The 12,697-nt window shown below is 36.2% G+C and overlaps 1 protein-coding gene across 1 annotated transcript; it reads right to left on the bottom strand.

Moving 5' to 3' along the window:
* Positions 1–8,693: 8,693 nt before the first annotated feature.
* On the bottom strand, positions 8,694–10,188 carry LOC113783743 (putative wall-associated receptor kinase-like 11). Its single transcript, XM_027329958.1, has one exon. The coding sequence runs from the start codon at positions 10,183–10,185 to the stop codon at positions 8,830–8,832; it is 1,356 nt and encodes a 451-aa protein (XP_027185759.1). The 5' UTR covers positions 10,186–10,188; the 3' UTR covers positions 8,694–8,829.
* Between the last annotated feature and the right edge of the window lie 2,509 nt (positions 10,189–12,697).

Genomic DNA, 12,697 nt, shown 5'->3' with positions numbered 1-12,697 from the left:
TGTACAAGAATCTATGTAATGAATTTCTGGGCACTTTCTTTATACTTTTGCACCCTTTTGACTCCTTTTAATCCTACCTTCTCACCCTAGCCCCATTACAACCTTGCAAAGTCCCTTGATTGCTGCATTTAAATTCATGAGTAGGTGGTGGAGATATGATATATGAGCAAGCTTATGGTAGTGTCATTCTATTGTGTTGATTTGAGAGCCATCTTATATACATTTCATATACATTTTGGAGTGAATGAGTACACTTTGAACTGTGAGCATTGTTGATTTGGTATATTCTGATTTCGATGAAGTTATTGGGGAATTTGGGATGTCGTTCTTGGTATGAACTGCTGTGATTCGCTTAGCATCTTGATTGTACTTCTGAGTTAATTATGCTTGAGGGCAAGCATAGTTCAGGTGTGGGAGAGATTGATAGGTTGCATTTTAGTGGGTATTTTGGGCATTATTGCACAATTAATTGACTAAATATTTTTGTTAATTGGGTGGATTCTACTGATATTTTATTTTGGTGCTAATTGCAGGAATGGATGCTGAAAAGTGCTTAAATTCAACTTTTAGAAGATTCATCGCACGTGGGGCCCGCTTGAGAGATGAAGAAATCTAATTGTAATAGATTTTATTTTATTTTTATTTTTATTGGAGGAAGTCTTGTTTTAATTGTGGGGAAAAATCCCTTCCCGAAAAGGCCGGACACAAACGGAGGGAAGTATTTAGACTTCCGTAGGGAGGCTTAGGAGGAGGATTCCCTTCTTACGTTTTGCTTTGGAGTCTTTTCCTTACTCTAAAAATTAGACTAGAGAGCCGCAGCTCTGTGGAGGAAGCAGACAATAGCCACTTTTGTTGACTCTGGGATGCTTGTCAATTTTGATTAGCCTTGACCCATGAAATCAAGCAATTGAAACAAAATCTCTCGTATGTCTCTTTTGTGAGGAAAGAAAGAAAGCAAAGTGCAGCCGCCATTGTGGACTTTGTGGGTTTTCTCTTTACTCAATTTTGACCAAAAATTGGGAGACTATCGGACGTATGCTTTAGAGGAAAATTGGCAGCAGTAAGAAATCTCGTGGTGTTTCCTCTCGGTGTCGACCAAAGCAGGGGAAAAATAGATCTGAAAACTTTCACAAACTCCACACGCGCGACCTGTCATCAAATCATGGGGAACTAAACCCCTAATTCTAGTCAAGGGGGCAACTGACGAATTGGTTCACCGATTACTGTGAGATCTAAGCCGTTGTTAATTATTTTCTCCGTTTATTGGTATTTATATACTCCCTGCTCTTAATTGTTATAGTTCTTATGTATGATTGATTAGTGCGCAATAATTAATTATTCATAGAGACTATTTTGCTAAATAGGGGTAATTGAATCCGTAATTGTTCGTTACCTCTATCCCAGTAGCAACTGGTATAATTGGGTTTATGTCAGGGGAATATATGATCTAACTTAAATAAACCATCGTAGCGTGTTTATTGGTTAGGATTGGGCCTTTCTAATTATTAATGCAATCTGGAAATTAAATCCTACGGTCGTACCTAGGGTTATTTTTGGGTTAGAGAAATAGCTAATGGTCGTACCTTAGCTATCGATAAATTACGGAAGGGCTGGTTGTTTAGCGCGTGCGAGACAACTATAACCAATTTATTAGTAAATGTTGGAATTATATTTGAATCGATGATCAGTTGCATGAACCATTTCTGAAGTGCACCCTTGGCTAGAGTTTCTCTTAGTTATTTCTTTTAATAAATTATTTTCTGCATTTAATTTGTTCAGTTGGCATTTGATACCAAAACCCCCCTATTAATCTTGATTTGAAAAGAAACAAATATCTCTCCAGTCCCTGAGGAGACGACCCTGCTTACCACTGTCTACTAGTTAGGAAATTCAGTTAAATAATTAATTCAGGTATATCGGATTAAGCAAACTCTTCGGGAATATGGTGAATCAAGTAACCCATTGCACACCTAGAGTCCCTGCTCCAGTACTCGCATTGATTACTGACTGTTTCAGGTGGTAGTTAGGTTTTATTTATTATTATTGCACAGGTTCGGCACCTGTCAAACCTCAAGTCAAGTGAAACATGATTTATCCATGTATTAAAAAGAGAATCTGCCTCCTATCATCCTATTAATTCTCAGAGTTTTTTTTTTTTTTTCGGGACAAGCCTCCCATAAACGGGCATATACGGGGGAGGGATATCAGCCCTTATTTTATTAAAACATAAGATCTATTAGGAAATTAAAAATTTGTTGCTGACTACCTCCAATAGATGCCAATGCATCAACTGCACTATTAGCTTCTCGAAGTATATGGATAATAAAGGCTGCCAAGAGACCTGTTAAATGCTTGACATGCACTAAAATAAGACATATAGGCCAGTTTACTTGTGTAGGAGAATTAAGTAGCTGAACCAATGCTTGGGAATCCACTTCCACTTGCACATTTATTAATTCTCTGAGTTGAAGTTTCTTAAAATTGAGAATGTATGGCTAATTAAAGTATTGAATATTAGCATCTAGAATTCCTAAGTGTCTGAGGTAAAACTTTCTCCAAATTGAGAAACAGTAGATGTTGAGTCTTCTTCCAAATGAGGGCGTTTTGAAACGTGTACAACATCTGTTGTGGATCTGTTTTAACTCTAGTCATGGAATGGACTAACGTAATCCCCATTTCGTTTTCCAATTTAATTTACTTTCCACTTACTAGTATTGTAATTTGGAAACCAAACCCTTTAGCAGACTGATTCGCTTGTTTATTTGGGATTTATCCCACCAATATCACACAAAGAATTTAAATTAGGAGTAATACTCATTGAAACGTAATGGATCTTCTGTCCAACTTTCCGTGCCACTCTTTGTCCTACTTTTTATTATATTGTTATTTTTTCTTTATAAATATCATATTTTAGTTCTTTTTTATTTCCTTAAAGTCCAATAATAATTAAATAGGTATGGAGTCCATAGTATAGACAATGAATATTGGAGTTTTAGTTCTATATCACGTTAAACTTGAAAACAGATGTTCAAAGGGAACCAAATTACAATTCTTGTAACTGCTTAATATCTTGTTTGTCATAGCCTTGGTTTCTTTTCAATATAACTTTAGTAAATTAAACTCTCACAAACAATCGAGATATCAGGAATTAGAAGTTTTGATTTCAAATTCTGATCTCCAGCTTTGCTTCTCAATTTCTACCCTCCCCTACTAAAAGTTCCATTTTTTTTTAAATATCCCAAGCAATTTGAAAAAGGGGAGATTTGAGAGTTTGAGGTAGAATTTTTGATTAACTGATTATTGACCTTACCAAATATCAAATGAGCTGAAAAAAATATTTTCTTTTAATGGTTCAACACTTGGGGGTCATGACCTTGTGTCAGCCTATCTCCACTGACTACATGGAATATATTTTTCTTTAATAAGTTTAGTAGATGGATTTTCATTTATCAAACACTCAAAACATCTGAATGTCTTAAAAGATTCAGTTTCAGCACTTTTTTATGTTATCAAATAGACCCTAAGTCTTTCAAATCATTTGATGCACCATGGATGACAAACATATTGAGGCAAAGGAGATCTCCAATTTATTAATGCGATAATTGATGTAATCTTCCTTTTTTTTTGTTTGGTGTCAATTAGTAACTTTCTGCACCTATTTTTTCTCCTATACTATGGAAGACAGGAATAGGGCCACTAGAACCAGAAGGGATTTAGTTGCTTCCGCAACAGATGGATGCACTAAAGCACATACTGAATTTGAGAAGTCAGGAATTCTGATATTTAATATTGACAAAAGAATTTGATCTGTTAACTAATGCCTCAGAAGGGACTTGAAAGCCCTCCTGGTGGCCATGAGACCAAGGGGACCCTTTTTTTTTTTAAATACTAAATCGCACTTCCTTTCTCCTCCCACCTACCCCTACCCCCTTCAAAAAAGAAAAAAAGAAAAAGACAGCCTATGCTAAAAACACCTATTTTGTACATGGTAAATATCTTGACCCTGTTGTAGATAACTTCTCTATAAATTTACAACTTTCACTCTATGTTATCATCTTATCTATCTTTATGCTACTACATTGCAGCAGGGCATCAAAGATTGGGACTGCCTCACACAACTTTGACTAGTTTTAAATTAACGGGTTAATCTTGTAACTACATTTTTGTAAATAATATTTTACTTACATCATAAATATATTTTTTAACATACTTTTTTTACATTCTCAACTATCTTTTTATCTCACATATATCATGTCACAAAAAGTGCTATAGTAATTATTTTAAATAATATTTCAAATAATACTCTATCCAAACACACACAGGGCCTGTTTGGAAGTGAGTTTTTTGATCAAGTTTTTTACCTACTAGTTTTTTAACAACTTTTGCTACAGGAACCCCAAAAAACTTCTCAAAGCTTTTTACCTACACACTTCAAAAATACACAAAAAACGTTCCATTCAACTTTTCTTCTTTTTCCTCCCCCACCCAACCCACCACATCCTCCGCCGGCCACCACCTCCACCACCACTTCCGGCGCCGGTTACTATTCAGGCGGCCAGTTCCGGCCATACACAAAGTTTTTTTTTTCTCTCCCTCCCCCCTCCCTCTTCCCTTCTGCCTCCCCCGCCCCCTTCCCCCTCCCCTTTCAGGCGGTTTTTAAATCCTTCATTTTCAAACACAAAGAATGAACATAAAACCCCAAGAACCGAACAAGCAAAATCATAGCCCAGAAAAGGCAAAAAGAGGGAAAAAAAAAGTCCAGAATGGAGGAATTGGACATCAAATTCAACGTGATGGTTTCCTTATTCAACTGGATGCAGAAGAGCAAATCCTCCGCGACAAAGCGTTCCAAGTTCCGCAAATTCCTCGATGCTTTCTGCCGGAAACCGGGGTACTATTTCAGCGTCGTCCGCTGGGTGGCGGGGAGAGGGGGTCGCGCTGGGAAAGGGCAGGGGGTGGCCGGGAGGGGGTCGCGCAGGGGAGGTCTCCCGGGGAAAGGGCAGGGGATGGCGGGAGAAGCTGGGGAAAAGGTAGGGGTGGCGTGGAGGGGCTCGTGCTGGCAGAGGAAAGGGCAGGGGCTGGCGGGAGGGGCTGCTGTCAGAGGGGGAAGGGGCACAGGGGGTGGTGGGAGGAGAAGGGGAAAGGGAGGAGAAGGGGAAAGGGAGGAGAGGGGTGGCGGGTGTGAGTGCTGCTGGGAGGTAACGGGGAGGAAAGAAAGAAAGAAGAAGAAGAAAAAGGAAGAAGAAGAAGAAGAGAGGAAAGAAAAGAAAAAGGAAAGAAAGAAAAAGAAAAAGAAAGAGGAAAGAGAAAAAAAATAGAAAAGGAAAAAAAAAGAAAAAAAAGTTTTTCACCTTACAAAAACTTCTACAAAATTTTTCACCTTACAAAAACTTCTACAAAATTTTTTCAAAAACTTCTACAGTGCACTACAGTAAATTTTAAACAAACTCCCAAAAAACTCAGGTTCCAAACAGGCCCACAAAATATGTTGTGATATGGTCAAGGAACTTTTTCCTACTTTATTTGATGAAGTTATCGGTAATAAGATAGACCGCTAAAGCACAGTACATTCTCCCACAAAAAAAGGGGAGGAGGGGGGGGGAAGAAAATAACCACACGAAGTTGTTTCTTGAACTCCAAGTTCACAGTGCATACAAACATTTGGTGGAATTCTTCGGGCGACTGCCCTGTATGCAACGGATCTTCCGTCACACATCCTGTGTCACTCTCTATCCCATTTTTTATTATATTGTTATTTCTCCTTCATAAATATCATGTTTTAGTTTTTTTTTTATTTCCTTAAGATCCAATAACTATTAATTCAGTAATACACAAAATTTAACAAACTCAAAAGATCAAAAAGCATAAAAAATGAGATTTTTTTATGAATTTTCTGCTATATTTTTTAATTTTCTATTATATATTACTATTATATATCGATTGGAGTACTTAGACCATCTTGAAATGCAGGGCATATGTCGGTTGAATAATTTGAGACAAAATAAGTTCCACAATTCGCAACAGCCCATTGATCATTAGAAAAAGCATGAGTCTCATAACCCCTTGTAGAAATAAAATCTAGTCTATCACCAAAATACGGAATGTTAGCAGCCATAAACTATATATTTAAAAAAAATAAGAGAAAAATAAAAAAGATGAAAACAAGATGAACTCAAAAAGAAACAAATTAATCAGGCACCAGTCTCCGGCAACGGCGCCAAAAATTGACAGGTGCCAAACCTGTGCAATAATAATAAATAAAACCTAACTACCACCTAAAGCAGTCAATAATCAATTCGAGTACTGGAGCAGGGACTCTAGGTGTGCAATGGGTTACTTGATTCATCTTGTTCCCGAAGAGTTTGCTTAATCCGATATACCTGAATTCATTATTTAACTGGTTTCACTAACTAGTAGACAGTGGTAAGTAGGGTCGTCTCCTCAGGGACTGGAGAGAAATTTATTTCTTTTCAAGTCAAGATTAATGGGGGGTTTTGGGATTAAATGCCAACTAAACAAATTAAATGCAGAAAATAATTTAATTAAAAGAAGTAATTAAGAGAAACTCTAGCCAACGGTACACTTCAGAAATGGTTCATGCACTGATCATCGATTCACAGATAATTCCAACATTTATTAATAGATTAGTTATAGTTGTCATGCACGCGATAAACAACCAACCCTTCCTTAATTTATCGATAGCTAAGGTACGACCGTTAACTATTTCTCTAACCCAAAAACAACCCTAGGTACGACCGTAGGATTTAATTTCTAGATTGCATTAAGAATTAGAAAGACCCAATCCTAACTAACAAACACGCTAAGAGGGTTTGTTTAAGTTAGATCGTATGTTTCCCTGACATAAATCCAATTATGCCAGTTGCTACTGGGATAGAGGTAACGAACAATTACGGATTCAATTACCCCTATTTAGCAAAATAGCCTATATGAATAATTAATTATTGCGCACTAATCAATCATACACAAGAGCTATAACAATTAAAAGCAGGAATCATATAAATACCAATAAATGAGAAAGCGATTAAAATAAATACGATCTCACAGTAATTGCAGAACCAAATCTTCAGTTGTCTCTTGACTAGAATTAAGAGGTTAGTCCTCCATTAATGGAGAACAACCATGCGAAAAAGCTATCTGAATCTTCCAAAATTGTTCCTGGCCAAATCGGCCAAGGAAGAAAAATAAAAGTCGGCTACGGAGGAAAAGTCCCCGACCTCCGTACCTTCCCCCTAGCTTTTCCAAGTAAAAACAAATTCAAAGACAAGCCTCCCCCAAGTCTCCTAATCCTCTACGTTCTTAGCCACTAAAAGGGATGAAGGAAATCCCTTCCTTTTAGGCCAGGCCCACCGAGAGAACAAACAGATCCCCATCTTGATTTCTCTCCTTCAAAATTGGTACTCGAGTACCAATTTTCTTAAACAATAGGAATCTTATTATGGATAGCTTTCTTCAGCTTTTGAAATGGCCCCACTGCTTTTCAGCATTGTAGTCCGCTGCTTCATTTAGTTTTGGAAGCTTTCACGTGTGCAAATCATCCCGAAAATCCGTCCTTGAAAGCTGGAGTTAGGCGTGGGCACGCCAAACTATCAGGGAGTCTGCTAGAATGACGATTTTCAGTACTTTTTCTTCACCACTTCCTGCAATTAATCCCAAATACCAAATATAAATAGAATATATCAATTAAGATAATATTTAGCTAAAATCAAAGGGAAAAATAATTATAAATTTAGCACAAATTATGACTTATCAGACAAACTCCCAAAAAACTCAGGTTCCAAACAGGCCCACAAAATATGTTGTGATATGGTCAAGGAACTTTTTCCTACTTTATTTGATGAAGTTATCGGTAAAAAGATAGACCGCTAAAGCACAGTACATTCTCCCACAAAAAAAGGGGAGGAGGGGGGGGAAGAAAATAACCACAGGAAGTTGTTTCTTGAACTCCAAGTTCACAGTGCATACAAACATTTGGTGGAATTCTTCGGGCGACTGCCCTGTATGCAACGGATCTTCCGTCCCACACCCTGTGTCACTCTCTGTCCCATTTTTTATTATATTGTTATTTCTCCTTCATAAACATCATGTTTTAGTTTTTTTTTATTTCCTTAAGATCCAATAACTATTAATTCAGTAATACACAAAATTTAACAAACTCAAAAGATCAAAATGCATAAAAAATGAGATTTTTTATGAATTTTCTGCTATATTTTTAAATTTTCTATTATATATTACTTTTTTGAAGCTGTTCTATTTATTTTTTTTACTGAATTAATAGTTATTGGATCTTAAGGAAACAAAAAAGAACTAAAATATGATGTTTATGAAGGAGAAATAGTAATATAATAAAAAGTGGGACAGAGAGTTCAAAAAAGCAATATATAATAGAAAATTAAAAAATACAGCAGAAAATTCATAAAAATTCTCATTTTTTATGCATTTTGATTTTTTGAGTTTGTTAAATTTTGTGTATTATTGAATTAATAGTTATTGGATCTTAAAAAAATAAAAAAGAACTAAAATATGATATTTATGAAGGAGAAATAATAATATATATGTGTGTTTGGATTGTAAGTTATTTGCCCAAATATATTTACTTACATCACCATTACAATTTCCAATACACCTTTTTATCTTCCCAATTACCTTTTTATCTCACATACATCACATCACAAAAAGTGCTACAGTAAAAATATCTCAAATAACTTACAATCCAAACACAATAAAAAAAGGGACAGAGAATGGCACATGACGTAGGATGGAAGATCCATTGCGCCTTTCCAGCCCCGTCATTTTGCCGCCAGCGCTGAATTAGATTGTATTGTTCAATACCGCGTAGGCATCTGAAGTTGACTTAACGTTCTCACTTCCAATAGTCCATGCGTCGTAAACATCAATCATCACAACAGCTTCTTCGCCGGTGCAACTTGGACTTTGATAATTTTCTTGAATAGTTAAACCCCCTCTGGACATTTTGATGTTTTCCAACTCGATGGAAACTTCCTTCATAGTTGGTCTCCTCCTTCCATCCCAGTCTATGCATCGTTGTGCAAGTTTAGCAACAGCAATGACCTCCCCTTCATTTGTTTGATCTATAATTTGAGGATCAAGAATCGTTGGAAGAGAATTCTCTTCCATGGATGTCTGAAACCTTTGTGCCAATCCTAAATAGACATCTTCTCCTTCTCCTCTGGAAGGTATGGGCTTTTGTCTTGTCAGGAGCTCAAGAAGAACCACCCCAAAGCTGTAAACGTCACTTTTGTCAGTAATTTGGCTCGACCGGAAATATTCTGGATCGATGTAGCCGAAAGTCCCTTGGACTCGAGTAGTCATGTGGGTTTTGTCAATTGCAATGGACAATGAAGCTCCAAAGTCTGATACTTTAGCTATGTATTTTTCATCCAACAATATGTTGGTGGACTTGATATCCCTGTGAAAGACTGGAATTGTAAGCCCCGAGTGTAGGTATGCCAATGCTCCTGCTACCTCTGTGGCTACTTTTAATCTCAAGCTCCAAGTAAAAGGAAAGGATTCAGCCTCATTGTCGTTTTGAATGAGGTTAAATAGGGTTCCATTAGGGATAAATTCATAGACAAGCAGAGGAACTTCTGTCTCCAAGCAACAACCCAGAAGTTTTACCACATTCCTGTGATTAACTTGCGAAACAATGACGAGCTCGTTGATGAACTGCTCCAACAGGCTTTCGTCAACCTTCGACTTCTTGATTGCCACAATTCTTCCATCGGCTAGGATCCCTTTATATACTGTACCTTGGCCACCTTGACCAAGTATTCGACTTTCGTTGAATCCATCAGTGGCCGCCTCCAATTCCCTAGAAATGAAAATTCTAGTTTTTTCAATAGCACCATCTGCAGCAGATAATTGTTTCTCCAATAGAAGACCTCCATTTCGTTCAAAATGGCCCTGCTTCTTCTTTTTATTGCGTCTCTTCTGTAGCAGGATAAAACCAGTAAACACTGCAATTGTCACCCCAGCAGCCGCAGGAAGCTTTGGAGTCCTTATGCCCAAAAGACATAACGTAACTATGACTACCGCAAGGATGAGAAGTAGCAGAAAGAATAACTTGAGAGGACTCATTATTGGGAAGTAGAGCAAAGTTTTATCTTTCACTAGCATAGGGATATTATTGAACTGATCAAAGAGCATCTGCCTAAATAGGTGAACCAAAATGTTATAATTAATCAAATATCGTAGGGGAAATAGTCAAATTACCTTGGAGAAGCCTACATCAGTTGAGATCAGATGCGGGCTATTTTTTTGACTAGCAACTTCCTCGATGTTTCGCCGCAATTGTTGGATGTATTCCTGGATGCTCCACCGCAATTGCTGGATGTAATCGACGACTTAAGGAACCAGTATGGAACAATCCACTTCCGTGGTCAAAACTTGTTTGGCCGGCCTCTTAGACTTTGTTCTCATCTTAACTCTTTTGACCATCTCATTTCCTACACTAATTACCAATTATATTCAAGGTTATTTTTATGGTGTTTTTGTCAGATCATCGGCATCACCAGTTGAAATCTACCAAGTTGAAATCCATTAGTGTAAATTGTACATCAGATGTAATAAAATTACAGGTTTCAATTTGCGAGACCCCTCATCCGTTTCTATTGGGTTCTTCCTTGAAAGCTTATAATCATAGTTGGCAAGACTCTCTGTAAATGGTATTAAAAATGGAACAGGATTCAGCTCTGACAAATCGATATACTTGCGATAATATTTTCTTTGTTGAAAGAAACCTATGACAATATTTGTATGTATATCAATAACAAAATGCGTACATCCACTAAGATAGATGTACACGGCCAAGAATACTACATGCATTAAACAATGAGGTTGTTTGAAATATTATTTGGAATAATTACTTTAATACAACTTTTTTGCGATGTGATGTATGTGAGGTAAAAAAATGATTTGAAATAGGGGTGGCAATCAGATCAGAAACGGGTTGAGGTCCAGGTACAACAAAAAATCTGTTGACCCGAACACGACCCGTCAACCCAAAATGGATCAGGATACCTGATTCGAATCCGAAAATTTCAGGTTGATGGGATGGCTGGTCAACCTAAATGACCTGAATTATAATTTCAACTTATTAATTTACTATTGTAGTTTCTAACAGAATCAATTTCGCACTAGACTAAATACATAATTAAGTAATAAAATTTTCAATAAAATAATTCCAAACCAGATCTGAAATAAATTAAAACACCTTAAAAGTGTTTTATCCCAAATCAGATCTAAAATAAATTAAGATACTATAAAAATAGAAAATAATGTAATATATCATTTATCCAATCTTAATAATTCCAACTTCATATAAGTTAAACAAATTCATTTCGGATTAAGCGGTTAATGCCGATGAATTTAAGTGGTAATTTGAAGGACGACAACATTTAAATGCTAATTTGACACATACAACTTCACATTCTAATTGGAAATTTATACCAAGAAATAGCTTTCATGAAATTTAAGTGTGTGTCACTAGGAACCCAAAAAACTTAAGTTCGATTAAATTTGTGTAGAGTTCTAGTGCATTAAACTGTGAGATCCATTGAAGATTTTCTGTAATTAAAATTTTCCACATGGAGCATCCTTTAATTTGGTGGTCTTCTTAAAGTTGTGCTAATGAACATTGGAGAAAATAGAAAAAGAAAAAAAAATCCGACCACCAGACTTGGTAAATTATACCGTCTATTCAATAATCAAAAATTGGATTTTTGTCATTAAGCATGTAAGTATGGTCGCTTTTTTCCTATTAATTGAATTAAATAGAATTCTTGTGCCGTAGTCAATAGTCAAGCGCCGGGTTAAGTAGGGAAAATCTATGTTTTCAGAACCGGACCGGATATCGACTCGGCCGAGATTAGGGGTCAATGGGTTCTACCGGGGGTCGAACCGGATGACGTCATAAATAAAAATTATTTAAAAATTAAAATATTATATATATAATATCTAATAATATATTGATATTAATAAAGGTATATTCATATATATTTGATGTTTCAAATATATTTAACAAGAAAATACAAAGAAATTAGAACAATCAAGTAGCAATTTATATTATTTAATAAATATTAACAAGTTTAGAATTAAAATTATGAATTTAATTGAAAAATAACATCAAATTTTAGGACAATATTTATAAAGTATCAAATATTTGAGGTATATCAATAAGTTTTAACAATTTAGGGGATCAAAACATAATATTAAAAAGTTTAAATTTTTTTAAAAAAAAATTATTGTTGAACCGGAAAAACCGATTTTTGCCCGGTCAAACCCGGTTTTTGACCGGCTTTGACCGGATTTTAAATTTCCGCTTTTTTAATATGACTCGGACCGGCTACTGACCGGTTCCCGGTTCGACCGGCCGGTCCGGTCCGTGTTTCAAAACAGAGGGGAAAATACGGCAATTAGGCATATAATTATATAAAAAAAAATAATAGTCAACTGCGTCATGGATCAGCGGCTAAAAAAATACTCACATTTATTACGCTGGTGAAGCTTGCTTGTCATGGTACTCTACCTCGAATAGAAAAGACAAGAAAAGAAAAAAAAAGATATAATTGCAGAAACCTCCCTTAAGGTTTCTAACACTAGCACTCACCTCCCCTGTAGTTTTTAAAATAGCATTGACCTTCCCCGGGAGGAAATTAGA

This window comes from Coffea eugenioides, chromosome 9 (genome assembly GCF_003713205.1).
Source record: "Coffea eugenioides isolate CCC68of chromosome 9, Ceug_1.0, whole genome shotgun sequence".
NCBI classification, from domain to species: Eukaryota; Viridiplantae; Streptophyta; class Magnoliopsida; order Gentianales; family Rubiaceae; genus Coffea; species Coffea eugenioides.
This window is presented reverse-complemented; position numbering and strand designations above follow the sequence as displayed.

What these genes read in the sequence shown, in the direction of transcription:
- LOC113783743 (XM_027329958.1), bottom strand. Translation starts at nt 10,185, where the DNA reads ATGCTCTTTGATCAGTTCAATAATATCCCTATGCTAGTGAAAGATAAA.